Raw genomic sequence first — 22,968 nt, 5'->3', positions numbered from 1 at the left:
GCATGGCATGGGTCACCCTCTAACCTCAAGATGTTCCTCACACTGGCAACTCACACTTTGGCCAAGCAAAAAGGAGGAAGACCTCAGGTTTGACAGGGTTGGAGGGGGGGGTGTGGCAGAGTGGGACTGTTAGAGGAGAAGAAGAGAGTTTGGTGGGGAGAATAGAGGTTTGTAGGTGGAAGCTAAGAAGCAAGGTTAAGTATCTTTAAAAAGCCTAATACAGGTGCTTGAATCCAAGTTCTCACAAAAGAAGCAGGGAGAGGTATGCAGAATTTATTTATGCAGTGAATTGTCCTGATTTGGCACACACTCCTCTACAGTTGGTGGAAGCCGGGTCAATGGTTACTTTCAAATGGGAAATGGACAAATACTTAATAAAAGGTTCTGGAGAAAGAATGAAATGAATTGGTTAATTTTAGATGGCCTTTCTTCTACCTCTAAGATTTAATGCTTGTATGGTTTCTGATTACAAGGGAAAATTATGAAAGTGATCCAAGTAAAAGTCTTTACTAAAGTAAAAAATATAGTCGTCTGGTCGCACAGAGCTTAGTATCACTAAAAAAGAAACAAAAAGTGTGTCTCTTTTTTACAGCAGTCAAATGATTAGGAAATGGGAAATAACGAGAAAACTCCCCAAAAAACTTTGTGCAGGTTATAGATTGAATTATCACTGAAGGGCACCAAAGCAGGAGAATGTACAGCTGAATATATTTCTAGACAACAAGAGATGAAGGAACATTTTTTTTAAAAAAGTGTAGTTGGGTTGATCTATTGGCCTGTTGACTATTTCTCTGTTCAGAATAACCTGTCCGTTCCATCTCTAACTCACCACCGAGCATGTCTGATTGTGATGTGAGGAACAGGAAAGCGGGGACGGGGGTGGTGGAGTGGGGGGGGGGGGGGTGTAGATTTCTGACTGGATACGGAATTCAATTAAAAGCAACAGAATTATTTTTTAAACAAAACAAATTTCATTCTAATTGCATGAGGCAGACCTTGCGTTGTGCCACGTAAAGGCTGGGACACGAATGAGTTCTGAAACCTTATTAAACAATTGCAGCATTTTGTTGATGGTGGTTACAATTTATCTTAATGTATTTTAAAAGGGGGCAATGCCTTTACTAAGGCAACGGGCAAAGGAAATGTGTGTAAACGTACAAGGCTGTTAATCTTTGCACCGTCTAATTGGAATGCCAGAGTGTCCATCATGGTAATGTTGGAATTAAACTAATGTCTATTTTCTGACTGTGGAATCTTAGGGACAGTATGTGGAGTTCTAAACAAAAAATAACCCTAGTTGTATGAATTGGGATGGGTAACTTTTAAGCCTGTGTTTTAAGGTTCACATTCTCAGAGAGGGGCAGACTGAAAGAGCTGGTCCAAGAGCTGAAAGAATCAATTCATCAGTGCACCGCACACATCCGACAGAAGGCAGATCCCACTGCAAATGTATTTGTTTATTTCAATAAACGCCATTCGTGACCCCACTCTCTTAGCAGTAAACAAGTGATGGAATTATTTGAAGTTTTTATGAGGCGCCTGCCACATCGATAGATCAGAATTGACAGAGTTTAATTACACGAGCTTTACATTTGTGTGTGTGTGTGTGTGTGTGTGTGTGTTTTAAAAATGACTGTTGATATGAACCGAATTAATTAGGAAAAATCTAATAGGGAACCATACACACTGGCAGAAATGATCAGCAAAATCTGTATCAAGCCCGGAGTGGCTGCAAACAATTTCTGCAGATGAATAGTCCCTTATTGAAGAGAAAATCAAATGTCCCCACAGACCATTACTTGGGATCTTCTTAACAGCAACCGTTCAATAGATGAAAAGGTCTTTAATATAAAGCTGAACACGCACTTATTCCCATCTCTATTTACTGATTACTATTATCTGGAGCGAGCTTTAAAGATTTCATTCTTATGTCGCTCAGGGAAACTTGTTTTTTTTTCACCAGTGTAGTCCCTTCACGCTGCCGCTGTTCTGCTGTAGCTCTGTTCCCCAGTCTCAGCTCTCCGAGTTGCTGAGATTTTTGCTAAATCGCACTGCAGTTTGGACAGGTTTGTAATGACAGCAAATTAACAGTTTGGAGCACAACTACTGGGGGACAGTGGGAGGATAGATCCATAAAATATTAACCGGAGATTGAATGCAATTGAGTTCAGAGAAATGCAATTCCTGTTCACTGCAGTTCCCCACACGGAAACAGGGCGCTACGGCGGGGATAAAACCATTTCCCACTCCTGTATTCGCGCACCGAGCTGTCGCTGCATTAAGGATAGTTGAGTGGATGGGTCAGTGTGTGTGTGACAATTTACTAAACGGGATTGTGTGCAAATATACGTCTTTATGTCTGTGTTTGTGGACATGCATCGCACTGTCACACATACGCATATACACATATAAATGCATGCATGTACACATATGCACGCACACATACATACATGCGCATGTATATATGTACACATGTATTCACACAAATGCATGCATACACGTGCATACATATATGCACACATACATTCACGCATTCGTGCACATAAATGGACACACATACACGCACATGCATACACATGCATACACATAAATGCACATGCATGCATTCATTTATGGATGCATTCATACATGCACACACACACATACATACATACAGGGACACACACGCATACACATATACACAGCCAACATCACAGAGAAATATGAGAAGTGTCATTCTGATCAGAGTTACAAATTGCAAACCATCTCCTTAGAGCTGAATTCGTTTGGGATACACTCCCAACGTTTTGCGTTTAAACCAGAATAAGTGAATGCCACTTCTAAATCAGTAATCTACAATGTCTTGGGTAAGAGAGAAGATGGGTGTCCTAATGGGATGCAAACCCCTGAGCCTTGAGTTTTCCTTTTTCATAGAAAAGCCGCAGCCCGACCTGTACCCCAAACACTGAGACCGCCTGAAGTTGGGGACAGACAGCGACTCCAGCCACATTCAAACAACAATTGCTGCATGAGGGAGCCGAGCGGCCAGAGAGTACTCACTCCTTTACACTATTCCTAATCGCCTGTCTATCCACACCCAGAAAGCAGGAAGCCCAAAGTCTCCCTCTCAATAACCTGGGGAGCAGGATTAACACAAGGAATGCACCTATCGCACTGCAAGTTCCATAAAGACTCCTCAGGTTTTCCGCCGAGCGGATAGATGAAGTTCACTCAAAGACTCACCACAAAACAACAATGGCCAGGAAACGAAATCACGCCGAGGAAAATCCCTGAATTCAGTTACCAAAAAGAGGCAAAATGTTGAAATGGCCATGCTTACTGACAAAGTCTACAACCAATCTGGTAATATCACTTTGTACTAACTACGTAAACTTGCGAGATTCAATAAATTAACAGTCGCGCGTTTTAATCAAGCATCTCGTGTTATTTAAAAGGGAAACCTAGTAGAGATTCCTGGGGGCGATTACAGTGGGAAATTCGCCTTTTGTTAATGACCGAAGTTGATTGAGAAGGCTGAACTCGGTCTCGGTTTCTGGCAAGGGTTTTGCGTTTTATGTTAAATCTGAAATTCCGCCCCCCACCCCCCCCCCCCAATTATTTTACCTGCACTTCTTTCCTGGAATTTGTTAGCCCAATGGGGCAAAATAAAAAAAACAATTTATGGTTCAAAATAAAATCAATGTTTCGTTGTAATACGATTAATTTCGTTGTGTTTCCTCTGATATTCTTCCAACTTGTTTCCTGAGACGCCGGCGTTGGACTGGGGTAAACAGTAAGAAGTCTCACAACACCAGGTTAAAGTCCAACAGGTTTATTTGGTAGCAAAAGCCACTAGCTTTCGGAGCGCTGGCTGCACCTTCGGAGTGTGCGGAGACTTCTTACATTGTTTCCTGACTCCAGTTTAATTCCCACAGGTCAGTCAAGAGGTCCCTTCCCCAGACACTGTCCAGCACTGAGGCCGCTTAGAAGGTCTGTTGGCAGCATTGCAAGGGTTAACCCTCGGAGGACTCAGGGAATGTTTCAGCCCCTGAGTAACAAATGGGTTTCCCTTCACTCCATTGGCCCAGACAAAGCCAACCCCGGTGCGGGATCTCACACCTGGGAGATCACACTGAATGGTACAGTTCAGTTAAAAAGAATTCACACCTCACCCTGCTCGGCGCTCCTATAACCTATCGCACACTGACAATATGCTCTGAATATCACACCCGGGGTATTGAGGCTTGCTACACACAGCCGCCTACTCCTAATTTCATCAATTAGTTCACCAGACCACACGAGGATATGCTCCAAAATGTAAAATAGATTGAATCAGGTGAAAGCTGACAACTTGCGGTTAACACTGAATATAACACATTACAGTGTTCAGTGAGTGTCATCTATCACACTATTGAATCGTACGCCGCCTGACAAACTGTGGCTATCACCCTTCGCAGACACACTACTGATGTGTGTTTTCAGTCTCAGTGAACTGCTGGGGAAACGACAATGCCAGAGTCATACAGTTAGTGCAGATCAACCCGTAGCCTCTGCGAGGACAAGATCACAGCGGGTCGGACCTGCCCGTCCATTCACTCCTATTGTACCAAGTACAGAATCCAGACACAACACACAACTCCTAAGCTACACAAAGCAAGAATCCAGACAGAAACATTCCCCATCGTTACCTCCACCACCGCCCCCCCCCCCCCCACACACACACACACATCGCCAATTATTTCCAATTCTACCGCCAAGTACACAGAATGCTGTCTGTTCCACCCAGCCCCCGCCACCCTCCCTCCCACACAAGTAATAATTCTGCCCCGCACTCGGATTAGCAAATGTCTCTCCGCGGTCTGCAGTGCTACACTTATATTCAACAGTGTCAGGGTATCCTTAGGTCTGTCCTGACAAGAGAGCGCAATGGTCTATCCGACCACAAACAGGTGTGTGTGTGTGTGTGGGGGGGTGGAATTTGTGGTAAGCAACCCCATCAATAAAATGTAACCCCGCTTACAAAACGGCAACTTGCTGCTGAATGTCACCCCCTTGGGGGTCGCTCCTCTGCGAATTTTGACAAGAGTTTGGTTAGTTGTGCGCCCCCCCTCCTCACCCGGCCACACCCCCCGCCCTCCCCGCCCCCCCGTGCCTGACAGAGTTCTGACTACCAACTGGAGAGAGGACTAGCAGAGAACTCTTCATATCAAGTCGAATCCGTTGGGATGTTGATGAGAATGTCACATGGTATATTGTGCTATTGATTGCATTGTGTGCTCTGCTCTGCTTTCTGGCAATGTCAATGGAAAACATCCAGTGCCCTCTCTTATTTAAATAGAAAAAAAACACGCACACACACAAAGCTCTCCACCAGGTAAAACATCACTGAGACCAAGTTGAGATCAACTAACGCGCCCACCCAGTTCCAGCTCACAAATCAACTTTTATTTCAATGGTTTAGCGGACTAACTTTTCAATGATTTTTTTAATATATTAAAATACTCGATTCGGGTGTGTGTGGTGTGCGGGGAAGGAGAGAGGGGTGTGTGGATGAGCGAAGGAGGAAACACCTGACATTCTCCAAGAGCAAGCCCGCACTCAAACTTTGTTAAAATCTTCTCGCTGATTCCCGGTGAGCCCTTTGTTATATTGTTCAGAAAGTATGCTCTGTGAACTAAGAAAATATTCAAGTAAAGTTTTGACGGTTCAACTTGTCCGCGCTCGGGCTGCGCCAAACATCTGGAATGGGATAGGATAGGGGAATTGGAGAATATCAGGGTCAGTACAGATGTCTGAGTGTGAATGCGCTGCTGTGTGTCTGGGTGTGAATGTTGTATCTGTGTGCCTGAGTGTGAATGCTGTGTCTATGTATTTGCGTGTAAATGTTGCATCTGTATTTGAGTGTAAACATTGTATCTGTGCATTTGAGTGTGAATATTGTGTGTGTGTGTGAATGCTGTATCTTTGTATTTGAGTGTAAATGTTGTGTCTGTGTATTTGAGTGTGAATGCTGTATCTGTATTTGAGTGTAATTGTTGTGTCTGTGTATTTGAGTGTGAATACTGTGTATTTGACTGTGAATGCTGTGTGTGTATTTGAGTGTAAATGTTGTGTCTGTGTACTTGAGTGTGAATGCTGTATCTGTGTATTTGAGTGTAATTGTTGTGTCTGTGTATTTGAGTGTGAATGTTGTGTGTGTGTTTGTGGGTGCTGTTTGTGTGTATTTGAGCATAAATGTGTCTGTGTGTTTGAGTGTGAATGTTGTGTGTGTGTTTGAGTGTGAATCTTGTGTATGTGTATTTGAATGTGAATGCTGTGTCTATGTATTTGAGTGTGAATGTTGTGTCTATGTATTTGAGTGTGAATGTTGTGTGTGTATGTGTGTGAATGCTGTATCTGTGTACGTGAGTGTAAATATTGTGTCTGTGTATTTGAGTGTGAATAGTGTGTGCGTATTTGAGTGTGAATACTGTGTGTGTATTTGAGTGTGAATACTGTGTGTGTATTTGTGTGTGAATGTTGAGTATGTGAATTTGAGTGTGAATGTTGTGTTTGTGTATTTGAGTGAGATATTGTATCTGTGTTGGAGTGTGAATGTTGTGTGTATGTTTGAGTGTAAATCTTGCTTGTGTGTTTGAAAGTGTGTTCTGTGTCTGCATTTGTATGTGAATGTTGTGTGCGTATTTGAGTGTGAATGTTGTGTGCATATTTGAGTGTGAATGTTGTGTGCATGTTTGAGTGTGAATGTTGTGTGTGTATTTGAGTGTGTGTTCTGTGTGGGTTTGAGTGTGAATGTTGTGTGCATGATTGAGTGTGAATGTTGTGTGTGTGTATTTGAGTGTGTGTTGTGTGTGTTTGAGTGTGAATGATGTGTGTGTGTATTTGAGAGTAAATGCTTGCATGTGTGTATTTGAGTGTGAGTTTGTATGTGTGAGTGTGAATGTTTGTGAGTGGGTGTGTGTATGAATACTGGGGTGAATGTGTGTAAGCATGAATGTGTGTGAGTTTATGCATCTGAATGCACTGTCATTGTAGGTGTTTGAAGATGGATGGGTAGGTTCCTGTCTGGAGGAATAGCTGTGTCTAATAGTGTACGTGTGCCTGTGATAATGCGGCTGAGTATGTGTATATGAATGTGTCTGTGTAACTGTTGTGATTGTGTGTTATCTGAATGTGTGTGCATACGTATGTCCAAGTGTGCATCAATATAGATGTAAGGGGTTAAGAGTGTGTCAGAGTGTGTGTGTGTTAAACCGAGGAAACACAGAAACAAAGTAGTTCGTCAATAGTGAGCGTTCCAGGTCACTAAGTCCACATGATGAAGGTTTATTTCAAATGCATTCCTCAGCCAAACTAAGGAGGCAGTTGGAGGGGAATTCTGCTAACTAGCTATTGATCTAGCTGGCCTTGACTGTTGTGAACATGAAGAGGCAGAAAGGACGCCGTGCAACTACATTTAAAAATGGAAGAAGGTTCAGAAGAAACCAATTTATGTCCTTGGCGGCGCGTAGCTCCGAGAATGCTGATGCGCTCCTCGCCAATACAAGCCTTGCATGTTAAACACGCCTGCTCCACAGTGCAACCCTCCTGGACTGAGTATTAAAACAGAACAAAGGAACTATCGGCAGGACTACCTACACTCCTGCATACGGGAAGCAGGAATGCCATTGGGACCATGGTTATCGAATTGTGTGTTCCAAACTTCTAACAGTATCTCCCTCTCCACCCCATCCCTCCCAACCTCTTTCCCAGCTGGACCAGGAGCCGAGCCAGGCTGCTTCGCCCCTGTACTCAGAGACAGGCAGGCAAAAAGCACAGATGTGAGCTGGAAACTAATTCAGGCAAATAGGGCACAGAGCCGCAAAGAACCTGTTGTGTAGTTTCGCTGACCGGCCGATCAGCTTTCAGCGAAGCGGACAGTTTGGCTTTCCAACACGAGAAGTGTTCTCTCTCTCTCAAAAATGATGCAATTGGAGCAAAAAAAAAGCATATTTAAAAGGTGGAGGGAAGTGTTATCATTTATTAATACCAAACGGGGGCGACTCCAGGGGAAGGGTGGGTGATTTGCTTTACTGTATCTGCCTCGAAGTTAAAATGAACAGCTTCGAAGCCTTGTCTTATCCGAGCAAAAACATCATTTTCTCCGGATATGGACAAGTATGCGTTCAGTTTATTAACAGTAACCCTTGGAGCTCACCACCCCCACCGCCCCCACCCCCCTCACCCCAGCATTACGAATTCATCCTTATTGCAGTAGAATTGGAGATGTGTGTGCAAGAGCATCGATCAGATAACTCAAGGCCAATTTGAATCAACCCTGTGTCCTCTTCTGGCCCTGGGGATTGATGGAAAAACCCATCGGGAGGCAAGTGCTGAAGGGTTAACTCAATCGATGTGGTCGGTGGAAAGCTAATGTTGAGGGGGGGGGGGCGGTGGAGGGAATTCAGAGATGGGTAAACACACCCGGGTACGAAATACTCCCGATTTACAAATTCTCATTCAGTTTAACTTCACAGGGAAAACTCACTTTTTAGACTGTGAACATTGGCTTTGAAAGGATTTAGTGCAAGGTTAAGTAACATTGTTTGCTCGGCAATGAATGGAATCGGTTCAGTTTTTAACGCATTCGTTAATGGTCCTCTGGCTTGCTCAGAAAGAGCTTCACTGAAATCAAGTCACCAGTATCGGGACCTTTTACATATAAATAAAAACATTGGCTTCACTTTACTCCAAGTATTGTCTTTCAACCGGAAAGTGTGATCACACCTCACTAACATGATAAAACATTGTCCCCTCTCCCCTCCACTGCCACTTGCTTCTCCAAGGGCACCATTACTGTCCAGAACTCATGCAAAAGTCTTGTAATCCACTTCAATGGGGAAATGCTTGCTCCTTGTGGGTGCCCCATTTCTGATGTGAATTATGAACTAAAAATGCTCAGACTCTCACATAAACATTACTGACTGAGCAGTTTATTGTGCAGTATGTTAGACCCGAGTAAAAGAAACAAGTGAGTTACCTTCTTTGTTGGTGTTTGCAGACTTGGCCTTTTCCCATGGTGCTATTTGCTTGTCTTCATCCTGTGAATCCATCATGGCCTTGTCATTGGGCATGTACCAGGTAGAGTTATGCTCTGCCATCAATGACTCAATGTCTATCGTGCTGATGGCAGCTTTGCTATTGTCCGTGCCGCAGGCGGCCAGCTCTGTGTCCCCATTCTGACCGACACATTCAGCCTTTTTGTTCTTCATGGCAAGAGGCTGGTCTTCGGATATGCTGAACTGTTGCCGCTGTAGCTGAATCTGTGCTTGCAGGATCTCCAGCGGGTGAATCTCGTCCTGCGCCGATGTGCTGGTGGGAGTGCGGACCTGCTCCATGCCCGGTGTGCCCGGGTGCCCACTGCCGGTGCTGCTGAGCCCAAAGCTGTCAGCGACGGGCCCGGTGTTGGAGGTAGTGTTGCTGTTCGGGTGTGCGTTGAGCATGCCGTGACCCATCGGCTTCTGGCCGCTCATCAGCCCGTGGTCAGCTCGCTGCAGTTTGGGGGAGCTGGTCACTAGCCGGCTGGGCTTGGATATGTTGTTGTCGGAGCTCGAGGACACCTCGTCTTCGTTCCCATAGTTGGCGCCGACATCGTCCGAAAAGTCGACTTGAGGCGAGCTGCCATCTGACTTTGTCACGCTTTGAATCCCGCTGTCTAGGGAGGACATGAGGTCAGGTTGGTCAGGAAGTAGGAGGTCATTCCCTTTTGCCCATGAGGGAGAGGTGAGGGATTTGTCATGCGGAGTCCCGCCTCGATCGCCAGCATGTATCGCCTGACCCTGCTGCCCTGGGCTGACCCCGGGATTCACATTCTCTGCCGAATATTTGTCAAAAAAATTCCCCGGGCTGACGTGGCCACTGTCCCTTTTTCTCCTCCCTCTCCCCCTCCCCGTCTGCCCTTTGCCTTCACTTGGGATGGCTTCCAAGGCGTAGTTTGGGGACAGGTTGCATTCCGGTTGCGATGGCTGGTTTGGCCCCTGAGTGGTGTTCTGGGCCGCAGGTGTGGCCAGCTTACCGCTCCCATTGCCAGCGACCCCCATGGGGTTATTTTGAGGAGCGTTGCTCTGGAAGTATTCTGGTCCATTGCCAGTGCTGCCAGTGGAGGCGCCACCAACACTGCCACCAGCTCCACTGTTTGGTCCACCATTGCTGTTGTCCTGCTCAGTTTGACTCAGCTTGCGTTTCCCTTCATTCTGGTTCTTTTTATTAAACGTGACATTGAGGTTGGGTGCCCCTAAGCTGGCGATCATGTTCTGACAAGCCGTAGAGAGGGCAGCCAGGCAGCTCTGCCCGTAGATGGTATTATCCTTCGAACCAGGTTTGCTGAAGGAGCCCAGTGAAAGGGACCCTATCTTACTCATTGAAGGACGCTGGTTGGGCTGAAATTCAGACTGGGGTGGGTAGTTACCCGGAGACGGAGGCACTCCGGGTGGGTTGTTGTGTGGATTTGCCGGTCGGTTTGGTCCCCCAAATGGAAAACCCGGTTGTCCACCCATTTGGGGACCTGGGAAATCAGGCCCGGGTCTTCTATCAGTCGTAGCGTTGGGGAGGCCCATGCCCCCACTGGGAGACTGCATCTGTGTGACATTGCTCATGTTGCTGCCAAACTGAGAGTGCATCCCAGGAGAGTGCAAACCCTGTACATGTCCATCACCCGGCATTCTCATTGGCTCTTGCATACCCAGTCCATTCCCACCTGGCCTGAACAGCATGCCTGACCCATTCTGCTGTAAGTTCATCTGGACTGACTCATGGGGGCTCCCATCCGGAGGCACGGCGGAGCCACCCATCCTTCTCTGAAGCATATCACCTGGTGGGTGGTGGGCGGGAAACCAGGAGTTTTCTTGGCCCATCTGCGGATTCTGCGGGTCGAAACTGGGCATCCTCCCACCACCTTCCCTCTCAAAGTTTGGCTGCGACATACTTCCCACTTGGTTACTGTGCACTATGCTGTTTTGGTTGACATCTCCGTGGTGCCCCAGGTGTTGGAGATCGGGTTGCCTCATTCTGTGCCGCTGGTTCCTCGAGACCATTTGCTTGAACATCATCAGCATGTTTTGGCGCTGCTGTAGGGACTGTTGATCCGTCCCTGGATGCTGCAGAGGGGGCCCTGGGGGGAAGCCCTCTGGACCAGGTGGAGAAAATTCATTGGGAAGGCCCGGGTAAGCAGAGGGAGATAGATGGTTTTCCAAACTCGCATTATGCATACTGTTGCTACTCCAAGTAGCACAATTGTCCACATTGTGGTTATTTGGAAAGTCAAACCTGGGCCGCTTTGCCACATTGAGATAGGGAGCATCAAAATGCTGTAGTCTCTGATTGGGCTGCTGTTGCATGTTGAACATAGGCTCGCTGTATGGGTGCATATTCCTGTTCTCTAATCTTTGAATTGGGTATTCAAAAGGGGCATGCTGATTTTGCATCATTGTCCCATTGTCCTGCAGGCTGGAGTTAGGAGCCCCGGCCTCCGCTTGCTGTTGCCTGGGTATCGCTGGGGGGCAAGAGTTCTGTCGGGCAAGTAGACCTGCCTGTTGCTGCAGTAAAGGATTCCTGGCAGCGACGCCAGGCTCCATGCCCACAGACATCTTCCGAGCGTTCCCAAACCTTTCGTAGAACACGCCATGCTGCTGCTGCGGATGGACTTTGCCCAAGCTCACCATGCCTGGCGTCCTGGGCATGGCCGGGTTGGCGGCAAAGTTGGTGCCGGGCACGTGCCTGCCGGCGCCAAAGTGAGGGAGCTGGGCACCGGACTCCGAGGGGGAAAAGACCGGCATGTCAAAGGGCCCCGAGGGGGCATCATTCTGGTAGTTGTATTCCATGGAGTCCACTGCTGGCTGGTTCTGCAGGCGCCTCTGCTCCAGTCCATGTGCATCAGATGAGGAAGAGGTGGGAAGCCCGTGGAAAGAGGCGGCTCGATTGGGGGACTGGTCCAGGGGGAGGCAAGGTGCATGGTTCGAAGACGGGGTGTGGTGTGGGTGGTAGTCACTGAGGTTACCTGACCTCCCTGGGGGTGCCTGCTGCTGCTGTGGCTGTTGCTGCTGCTGTGAGAAAGCTTCACCCCCTCCTCCTCCTGCATTCTCAGCCAGGGGGTCATAACTTTCTCCAAAGGCTGGCTGCTGGCCCCCCAGGGGGTTGCTGCTGTAGCCGCCTGTCCCCAGGAGACGTCCGCCGTGCAGGCAGGAAGCTCCGGGCTCTGCGGTTCCGCAGAAGCTGCCGCTGAAGTGCTGGTGGTGGGAATGCTGCGGGTTGGGGAAGTAACCGTGGGCCGGCGGGGCTGGGGGCTGAGGGGGCTGGGGGGGAGGGGGCTGGGGTGGAGGGGCCTGGGGCGGCTGCTGCTGCTGCTGCTGCTGCTGTTGCATGGCCCCGGCCCCGTGCAGCTCCGAGTGGCCCCGGGGGTGGAAGGTGTACTGCTCGCCGCCCAGAGCCGGGCTCATCCCCATGCCTAGCATCGGGGGCTCCGCCAGGGGGTTGAGGGACTGCTCCTCTATGGCACTGCCACTGCCGCCGGGGAAAGCCGGGCTCTTGTAATGGCCCGACATTGCCAGGGCAGCCTGAGCGAAGTTCCTCTCCCCTCCCTGGCTCCTGCTGAATTGATCCAGCCCGTACATAACTTGCCAGAGCCCCCGATCAATACGGCATGACAGTCCAAACCCCAGGAGCTGATATTCTCAGTGGCAGAAACACTCACACACAGAGAAAATAAACAATAAAAGTAAATAGAGGAGAGAGAAAAAAACCGGTTGCTTCAGTGGCTAAAGTCCAAAATAATATATATTTTTTAAAAATGTTCCAATACAGGGAGGTTCAAAAAAAAACTCTCTATCAGGGATCACATTGTGATTCCACACTCTCTACAATGTCAATCCAATCCTCAGATCATTTTGGGATTTTGTTCGGTTAGTTTTAAGAAAAAAAGAGAATTTTTGTTTTGGGGGGGTAGTTTATTATCTGTTCTTAATTTGTTCTTTCTGTCCTCTCACCTTTTGCGAAATTTCTCCACAACGCTGTTATGGTCAGGAAGGGAATTGAGTTTCTTCTCTCTCTCTCTCTCTCTCCCCCCACCCCCCTTGTCCAGAGATAAGGGGATGGATTGGGGGAAGAGGGAGGGAAGGAAGGGATCCTGGATGGGAAGCGCTAGGACACTGCACCCGCTTAGCCGTTCAGCAGCGTAGCTTCCAAACTTGCATCCATCCACCGAGTCCAGATCGCCGGAGCAAAGAATCCTCTGGCTGCCAACACTTCAGCTGCGGTTCCTCGCCGCCTCTTGCCTTTGTTTTATTATTTTTTTTGTTGTCGCCTCTCGCAATCTTAATCCAGCACATGTGGGTGAGTCTGAGGTTAACACACACACACACACACACTCTCTCTCTCTTCTCTCGCTGTCTGTCCGTCTCTCTCTCTCTCCGTGTCTCTCTTTCAGCCTCGCTCACTAGTGCTTGCTTGAGGAACACAGTCTGATCTCATCCCCCGGAAAGGCAAGCAACAAGTTTGCATACTGGTATCTGCAATCAATTTCAGCCATTATTCCTCTACCAATCATTGCATGCTGCTGGCCAGTAGGAGGGACTTAGAGTTAAGGTGGACCGAATCAAGACCCCCCTCCTCCTCCTCCCCCCTTAAGAAGAGAGAGACAAAGAGGCAAGCTCACAAAAAAAGGGAAGAGTAGAGACGGGAGCGGGGGGAGACACTTTGCAAAGTGCATGCAGCATCTAAACCCCCTCTGACCGTGGCTCTAATTGATAAGCCAAGGTTTTATCACTACTGCATTTAGAATATTTTACACAATGATTTGCTTCCGAGCTGCACTCACCCGCGCCCCCCGCCCCTCCACCCCCCGCGCCCAAGTTGACAATATTTTTGTTTTCCATATGTGGTGGCGGGGGGTTGGCGAAGGAAGTTTAAATATTGCTCCGAGAAAGCGAAGAAGAAAAAAAAAGACGTCTCCTTTAGGCTGATGATTATCGTTAACAGGTTCATTTATACAGATTCAAACACACACACACAGAACCCCAGAAATTATGTTTTGTCCCGCGGAGTTATAAAACAGTGAATTAAATCACATCGGGATGCATTAATATTGTAGAAGTTTTCGCGAGGAATTAATAAGGGATGTGTTCTCTGAGAGAGATAGTGAGGGAGATGGCTATCTATTCTGTTCTAGTCTATTTACTATCTTTACTCCCGCCATTTGGTTTAAGTTATACCAAGCACCCCCCCCCCAACCCCGTCCCCGATCTTTTCCACGTTTCATTCCCATAGCTGTTCTGGAAGCAAAACCAAAAACCCAAAAGGTTTAAAGGCTACGGCGAAGCGGCTGGAGGCGCCGTCCATACCTCCTTAAACAAGCCAATTAGTCTTCTGGGGCTAACGAATGTAATTCTGTTGTGATGCTAAAATAAATAGTGCAATTTAATATCTCCCCTTCACTTTATGAAATATTTATGCCAATAATCTCTAGTTAAAATGTTTAAACCTTTATGTGATCTGGGCGCGGAGTGGCGAGGGTTGAAATGCATCCTGCAATTAGACACAAGAAAAAGGACTCTTCAGCCTAGCCGGGAACCCGATCCTCCTCAGAGACAGTGAGAGAGAGAGAGAGAGGGAGGGAAGGAGAGAGAAGAGGGGGAGAGAGAGAGAGGGTAGGGGAGGGGAGGAGAGAGAGGAGGGTGAGAGAGAGAGAGAAAGACAGTGAGAGGAAGAGAGAAAGACGGTAGGGGAGAGAGGGAGAGACACTAAGAGAGAAAGACAGTGAGAGAGAGGGAGAGAAAGAGAGAGGGAAGAGGGAGAGAGGGGAAGAGGGAGGGAGAAGAGGGAGGAAGAGAGGGAAAGAGAGAGTGGGACGCAGAGGGAGGGAGAAAAAGGGGAAGGGAGAGAGAGACAATGAGAGGGGAGAGAGAAGGGAGGGACAGAGGCAGAGAGAACTGCTTCACTGGGAATATGGGAACGCGCGCACACACACACACACAGAGGATATCAAGGCGAAAATATAATCGACTGCTAATGAATAATTCTAACTACTAATGTAATAACAGCCATGATTTTAAAATACTTCCAGGTCTGTTCTGTTTGGAGGTCTCTTTTTTTTACACACAATTAATTCGTGTTCATTTCAAGTCAGTTTCACCGTTCGCTGTAAAAGAAAAGCGATTATTTGGCGGGGGGGGGGTAAAGTTTAGAAAACGGGAGTCCAAACGTGTGAAAGTGTCCGAGTGCGGGAAGGATGGGACAGGGTCGGGGGGGGGGGTGGAATTAATGTATTGCAGTAATTTTTTCTTTTAAAAAAAGAATCTGTGCTCGGGCTGTTATGGAATCCAAGGAGCTGGAGCTGGTGATTAAATATTGATTCTGTGTAATTAGTTTTCATGTGAGCCATCCGCGTGGTGATGTTTTTAGGTATTGAGTAACAGCGCCGAAATGAACTTCGACACTGAAATTATTAGTTAGGATGTGACAGGCTGGGAGAGATTTGAACGAATTTGCATTGTGATCTCGGGGAGAGAGAAATAGACAGAGAATGAATTTTTTTCCCAAGGAGACGGGAATGAATCATATTCCCCCACACATATACATATAGTGCTTAAAGTTTAATAACGTGTACCACGGCTTTAAAATATTCTTCCGAGGCTGAAGTTGAAGAAATATGTGTTATCGGACAGTATTTTGTAAGATGAATATGTTATCAAAACAGGACAAAAATGAATTGTCAGGCTGCGTATGTCTGTATCACAGATTAACCCAGACACCAAGCGTACTTTGCAACACTAAAGTGCTGTATGTGTTTTATAAAAGCGTCAAACATGACCCTCCCCAGTTTGAGAAGTTTAACTGCAATCACTTCCCCTCCATCAAAGTTCTTGATTTCTCGTTCATCCTAAATTGCTGCAAATTACCTGAAGTCTTGCTGCCTGTTTTCAAATATGCGCCCAGGCTATAGGCAGGTTAAAATGTCATGCACATTAATAAACACGTGTATATTTCTGTGTGCCTTTAGCCGGGAAATAATTATAGAACATAATAGATATCTCGGTCCCTGAGTCCAAACGCTGTTTTCTGTCTCTCTCTCTCTCTCCCTCTTCTTTCCCCCCACTCTCTCTCTCACACACACACATACACGCACACAAAGCGCTTGTTCTTTGTGGGTTGGACAAGGATTATGAAGACTTGCACACGTGGACATTGCCATCTCGTGGCGTTGGTTGGAACCTCCGGAGTGCTCTCGAAGACTTTTTTTTCCATGGATATTTGTGCAGGCGAAAGAGAGAGATCCAGGAGAGCACCAAGAAGTTCATGTTTCAACATCTTTATTTCCACCAGTTGAAGGTGTCGATCCGGGAGCTCCTTTTTTTTGCAAATTTGCGCTGTCCTTGCAGCGAACAGCATGCATCCCAGGGATATGTTAAAGAGAATATTACCTTGCTGCTGGGCGGGGAATATTAGTAGTCCAGATTCCCGATACTCTGATCCAAATGTGCCTGATCTAAGATAATTCCTTTTCCCCTTTCCGTTGGACGGATATATCGCCATTGGGTTCATAAACCAGGCTAAGTAGGGTAAAACAAACAGTCCAGCGGAGACAGATCTTATTTATCCCAGAGTACCGAGAAATTGGAGGGGAGAGATATGTAAGGCACTGCCATCCATTATGGTACAATCACTGAACACGGAGCAGAGGTCACAGAGACTAGGAGACTGTAAACAGGTTAACGTGGCACCTAAATCCACAAAACTCTGGTAATCAGCATTCAAATTCTTCGACTGCATGTAAAATTATTAAATCGGTTATTTGAAGTATTTTGGGGTCATTTGTACAGTAAGAACCCAATCAAGAGCATTCAGCGCATTCTATCCTCCCTGTTAATCATAAACTCAAACCTGTGGAGATTTGAGGTTATTCGAGTCTCTGTCAGAGTTGGTTAGTACTGAACTTCACTATTGGACTGGATTCAGAATCTGGTCAAATTTGCAGGTGATGGAATCGTTACAGTGCAGTGGGAGGCCATTCAGTTCCGAAAGACCATCCAACCCAGGCCCGCCCTACTCCTGTAACTCCGTGCATTTGCCATGGTTGATCTACCTAACATATATCTTTGGACACTATGGGGAAATTTAACGTGGCCAATCCACCTAACCGGCACATCTTTGGATTGTGGGAGGGAACAGGAGCGCCTGGAGGAAACCCGCGTAGACACAGGGAGAACGTGCAAACTCCACACAGGCGGCCAGCTGAGGAATTGAACTATGAGGCAGCAGTGCTAACCACTGTGTCACCATGTCGCCCCAAAAACCAGCAGGGGCAAAGGAATCAGGAGAGGCAGCTCAGAAACTTCAGGACGAGTTGGATAGGAAGTACATGGGAAGAACAGTGCCAGAGTAAATTTATCACAGTAAGTTTAACATGTAAAGTGCTGCATGAAGAAACTAGATCCACAAATGTGTTGAACCAGCTAAGGATGAATTTGTCAGAGTGTTGGGAGATTTGGCATTCAACACAAAACATGTCCAACCAGAGTAACAATCAGCAAAACCAATGGGATTTTGAACCATATCATTAACACAGTGCAATATAAGTCAGAGCAGGTAATGATGATAAGTTTTATAATCACCAAGTTCAACTCACTGAGAAATAAAGATGTGCCAACACCTAGAAGCACTGCTGATAAGTTGCAAGCCTGGTTTCTGGTGTCAGCAGAAGACTGGAGAAACGTCAACTTTTTCTATCCAGAATGCAGGAATCTGACTGTTGTTCTGTACGACCTGACTGAGGTTGTATAGAAAGTTAACCCAGAATATTACATTAAATTGAATGACTGAAGAATGCAGGTCACACTCTCAAACCGGTGAAATGTCATAAAGGCAAAATACGGTGGCGGATGCTGCACATCCGAAATAAAAACAGAAAATGCTGGAAATGCTCAGCAAGTCTGGCAGCATCTGTGGAGCGAGAAAGACAGAGTTAACATTCCGTATGGCTCTTCAGGGCTGAAGAGATGTGGAGAGGTAGAATGTTGTGTGAGGACTGGTATCATAAACTCTTCCTCACACAAGAGAGTTCCTCCACCTTTCCATCCAGATATCCATTCCAATGACAGAATAGTGGAGGCAAATGTGGAATCAGGCAACATTTAGAATGTGAAAAATGGGCCACGGTTCTCCTGAAAGTGTTAAATTAGCAGGAAAAATGTTCTGGATCCTTACTGTTTTGTCAGTTCAGCTTCTCACTTGAATCTCCCCACTCTGTGCACTGCAGAGGTCCCAATCGTGAATCTCATTAAAAATCCAGGAGATGGGACCTATCCGTGCCAGAGCCTGACGGCTCCGGAACTCTGCACAAACAGTTTTGGTGAGTGGATCAGTGTGGGATTCTACACCTTGTTTCCCTGTATAGTGATTTCTCAAATGTAACCATGGCCAGAATTTTACCGCCCTGGGAATTGGAGAGGGTGAAGGGCGGGCAATGGGAAGACCTCAGGCAGGACTTTATGGTTTCGGGACAAGCGAGACTATAAAATCCTGTTCCATATTAGAGATATAACTACGGTCTATTTCATTCATGCACACAAAGTAAGTTTAAAGTTAGTGTCACAAATAGGCTTATATTAACACTGCAATAAAGTTACTGTGAAAATCCCCTAGTCAACCCACTCCAGCATCTGTACGGGTACACTGAAGAAAAATTTAGCATGGCCAATGCACCAAACCAGCATATCTTTCAGGCTGTGGGAGGAAACCTCATACAAACACAGGGAGAACATGCAGACTCCTCACAGACAGTGACCCAAGTCAGGAATCGAACCCAGTCCCCCAGTATTGTGAGGCAGTAGTGCTAACCATGATGCCACCATGCTGCCCTGTTCTCTATTAACAAAAAGATGGAGGTAAATTTTGTTGGGATTAATCCCTGTTTGGTAGGTGCTATTTCTATTATTATATGCTATTCAACAATGGGGTGCATCACATTTGAACCAAATTCTGTCCTTTGCCAACTGAAGTCATGGAATGGTAACCGGGTAAAGGAGCACAGGTTACTTTTATTTCCTCCCTCCCCAGCCAAAGATACTTGAGGGATAATTCTTTACTTTCTTGGCTGAGGCCAGCTAACTCAGAAGGGTGTGAGAATGAAAGCTGGAATCATCCTGGCCTGTGGCACTCAGTAACTCATTGGATACACTCACACTATCAGGTGAGACATTTGACTGAAACTTTTCTGTTTCTGCGATTGCTTAGTTCCAGATGTCAAGAGAAAGTCACAGTCTCAACAGAAAGGTAAGTAACTCAATGTGCTATTATTAAATTATAATATTAAGTTATGATTTTTAGATTCCCTGCAGTGACTTACGCTCCTGAATGCTCAGATCCCAGTAATAATGAATAAATTACTACCCAGTGTGCCCCCCCACCACCACCCAGATCCCACTGTGTCCTCTCCACAATGCGTCTGTCTGTATTTCAAAAGAAGCAAAGTAACACAACAGACGATGAATTCTTAAAACAGAGAGTTTGCAGTGGTGACATTGAATCACTACTGTCCTTGTGAGAGGGGACCACACACATCACTCACCCTGCCATCCTCGTGAATGCGCTGCCTTTCACATTTATCACAGAGAAGTGGCAAGATCGACACCAACACCTTAGATTGCGGCAGAATGCCCGGCAAGTCAGAGACAGCCAGTTTCATGCCATTTCCACTGCTCTTCATTTCTTTCCCTGGGAGAAACAACTGGGAAAATAGCAATAAATTGAAGTCATCCAGAACAGTTCCTCAAAAATCATCAGGCAGTAAAACAAAATCCCAATAGTGCAAGGAATTTGAGACATGAGCCAGGGCTTTGAGCAAGTGTCATGCAATGCCAGGTGTCTGACGTCATTCTATCTCTCTTAAAGCAGATGTCATTCATTGCTCCAGCCAGCCCATTTCCAAATTACTCCTCAGCAAGTCCACTGGTTTATGACTTTCACAGATAAATGGACAGAATCAACACACTCAAATCAGCCAAATCACCAGTAAAAAATTGCAAAACCTATTGCAATCAAAATGTAGTTTGAATAACTGGGTCACTGTAAATCAATTGCCCCAATCCCTTGACCTCAGAGTTAATCCTGGATTTTCTTTTATGGTGTTTTGGTGTAAGTAAGAATAGGTAAATAATGGGGGTGAAGCATTGAGCTGGACTTCAATCTCCTGAACCCTGAGGCTCAAATCCAAATTCATTTGCAAATTGCCTGGGATTCTAATACTTATTCTGTTTCTGAAGAAGTCATCCCCAAACTCCAATGCCATCCAAGAAACCAGCGCCACATGACATTCAGCGCACTGACTCCACCCATGCAAAGCACCAGTCAAGTACCTTCAGCCTGGGAGGCAGTCAGCTTGAGATGGGCACCATGTAGGGCATGCCTGGCCAGGAGGAGGTGGTGACAGCAGTCAAGGAACTGGCACCAGTAGAACCAGCTTCACCAGCTGCAGATCCCTGGATCCAGTCCACACAGGGCCTGGTGTGAAACAAAACATGTTACCTGAACACAGTGCTTTCTGACAGTGTTAGAGAATTTGTCCAGCACACTGCAAGATCTGAGGGCAACTGTGGAAGAGTTAACTTGTGCAATAGAGGATGACAGCTTATCAGGATTACAGTCCACCGTGGAGGACTTGGCAACTCCAGTCATGATATAAGAGACAGAAATCTTGAGGCCAGTTGTGGCATCTCTTGCGAATGCTCAGAATGCTATAGTGACATTGCATTCCAATCTCCAAAGGCGATGTTGTCAAGTAGCTGGGCAATTCAATGTATCGAGGAATTACTGCAGGGTTTCACAACTCTTGAAGTTTGTGCACAGATTAAGTGAGTGAGGAACTGTCCAGAAATAAAATAAAGATGAGATTGGATACAGAGTGGCTGTTGCATCTGAAGGTGGCATCACATCAGAACTCAGCTACCCTGCTGTGGATGTGCCAGGAGGTGAACGATAGACAGCGTCACAGCACAGACCATCAAATCAGGTGTGGTGTGATCTAATGCAACTATTTAGAGGATCACCTGAATTATACTGGGGAGCAACTGAAAGGAGAAATGGGTTAGATTCACCATACATAGACATCTGAATCTCTGCATGGAAAACATGTCTCATGTGTTCTTCATTATATCATACATATGCAGGATTCATCGCTACATTGGGTAAATGAAGTACTTCATAGAATCATAGAATCCCTACAGTACAGGGGGAGGCCATTTGGCCCATCTAGTCTGCACTGAACACAATCCCACTCAGGCCCAATCCCCGTGACCCCATTTATTTACACAAAGGGGCAATTTAGCATGACCAATCTATCTCAGCCGCACATCTTTGGACTGTGGGAGGAAACTAGAGCTACTTCAAGGCCCTGGCACTTGCTGTCTGCAAAAATACTTCAGGGAGAATCTCTTCTGATTTACAATAACAATGACTCGCATTTATAAAGCATCTTTTAAGTAATGAACCATTGCAAGGCATTTCACAAAAAAGGTTATTAAATTAAATTTGACACCAGGAGATATTGAGTTGCAATTTCCAAGCTCCCCTGCACTGGGAACCATCCAAAAATGGTTCCGCCAAGATTACACCAGTAGTTATTCCAAAAAGTTAGGAGAATTAAAACCTCTTCTAACTTCTGAGTAACAATTGGAAATAGACTGATCCCCCCACAACATTCATGACTCCCCACCCTTCCTTTCCTCCCATGGACTTCTCCCACACCCCAACCCTGTCACCCATCCATGCCCCCTCCTCCCCCATGGAACTAGCCCCGCACTCCTGACCCTCCCCCCCACAAGCTCTCTGCACACTGCTGACTACCCCACCCTATTGTTTTCTCCACGACCCTGAACCTCCAACGATCCCCCCGTGACCTCCCTCTCATCCGACCCGTGAATCCAACTCAGCCTGCAAACCCTGCATGACCCGAACCCCCAACCTGCGGACCTGACCCCAATCCCCCACTCACAGACCCAAATCAACTTCTTGACGCGCCCCCCCCCCCCCCACCCCAACTGGCAGACAAGACCTGAACCTCCCACCCCTTCTGACCCCCTGCCTCAGAGCGCCTCCAAACATGGAACCCAACCCCACCCCCCCAACCCTCATGCTGATTCACAACCTAATCCGCCATACTCTGATCCTGTGACATCCCCCAACTGGACTCCACTGACCTCTGATCCCTGACCTCTGACACCCTCCCCACCCCATATGTCTGCTGAAATCCCATCCACTTACTTTGAACACTTACTTTTCCCCAGGCCTGCCAATTCATTGGACTCTTTAAACTTACCTATTCTAGGGCAGCAAGTGCAGTTTAAAGAAGGAACATAGCCTCTTTGAATGTGCTGGAGCTGGACTGCGTTGGGGTCTGCGGGATCTCTTACGATGCAGCCCCCAAGCAGCTCTGACTACTGGAAGTTTCAGCGCAGTTATTAAGACCAGGTAAGTATGCATTAAATTGTTCTAATAGTCAGACGTTATGGCCCATTCGGATAGATGTCCAAAACCTTGACTAAAGAGTTTGGTTTTGAGGGGCATCTTGAAGGAGAAGGGTGAGGTAGAGAAATGAAGAGCTTCAGGGAAGAAATTCTAGAGTTTGAGGTCTTAGCAACTGATGTCACGGCTGCCAATGGCGCAGCAATTAAAACTGCAAATGCGCAAGTGGCCAGAATTGGAAGAGTGCAGATATCTTCAGAGGGTTGTGGGGCTGCAAGAGTTCACAGCAATAGGGATGGACAAGGTTGTGGAGGGATTTGTAAACAAGGAAAGTGTTAACATCATACCACTGCCCAACCAGGACCTGATGTAGATCTGCAAGCAAAGGGCAATGGGGGAAGTGACATAGGGTGAGGTAGAATACAGGCTGCACAGCTTTGGTTGAGCTCAAGTTTATGTAGCATGGAAAATGTGAAGCTGATCCAGGAGATCACTTCAATG

General features: G+C 46.6%; 1 protein-coding gene across 3 annotated transcripts in view; it reads right to left on the bottom strand.

Annotated features, from left to right (window-relative positions):
- The window catches only part of LOC145355812 (transcriptional activator MN1-like), a 138,967-nt gene extending 125,486 nt beyond the window's left edge, over nucleotides 1-13,481 (bottom strand). For all 3 annotated transcript variants that reach the window (XM_080208203.1, XM_080208205.1, XM_080208204.1), the window contains exon 1: nucleotides 8,999-13,481. In XM_080208203.1, the coding sequence (XP_080064329.1) occupies nucleotides 8,999-12,626 (3,628 nt within the window). In that variant the 5' untranslated portion in view covers nucleotides 12,627-13,481. The remainder of the gene's footprint in view (nucleotides 1-8,998) is intronic.
- Between the last annotated feature and the right edge of the window lie 9,487 nt (nucleotides 13,482-22,968).

This window comes from Carcharhinus amblyrhynchos, chromosome 20 (assembly GCF_965287045.1).
Source record: "Carcharhinus amblyrhynchos chromosome 20, sCarAmb.v2.hapA, whole genome shotgun sequence".
In the NCBI taxonomy this organism is placed as follows: Eukaryota; Metazoa; Chordata; class Chondrichthyes; order Carcharhiniformes; family Carcharhinidae; genus Carcharhinus; species Carcharhinus amblyrhynchos.
This window is presented reverse-complemented; position numbering and strand designations above follow the sequence as displayed.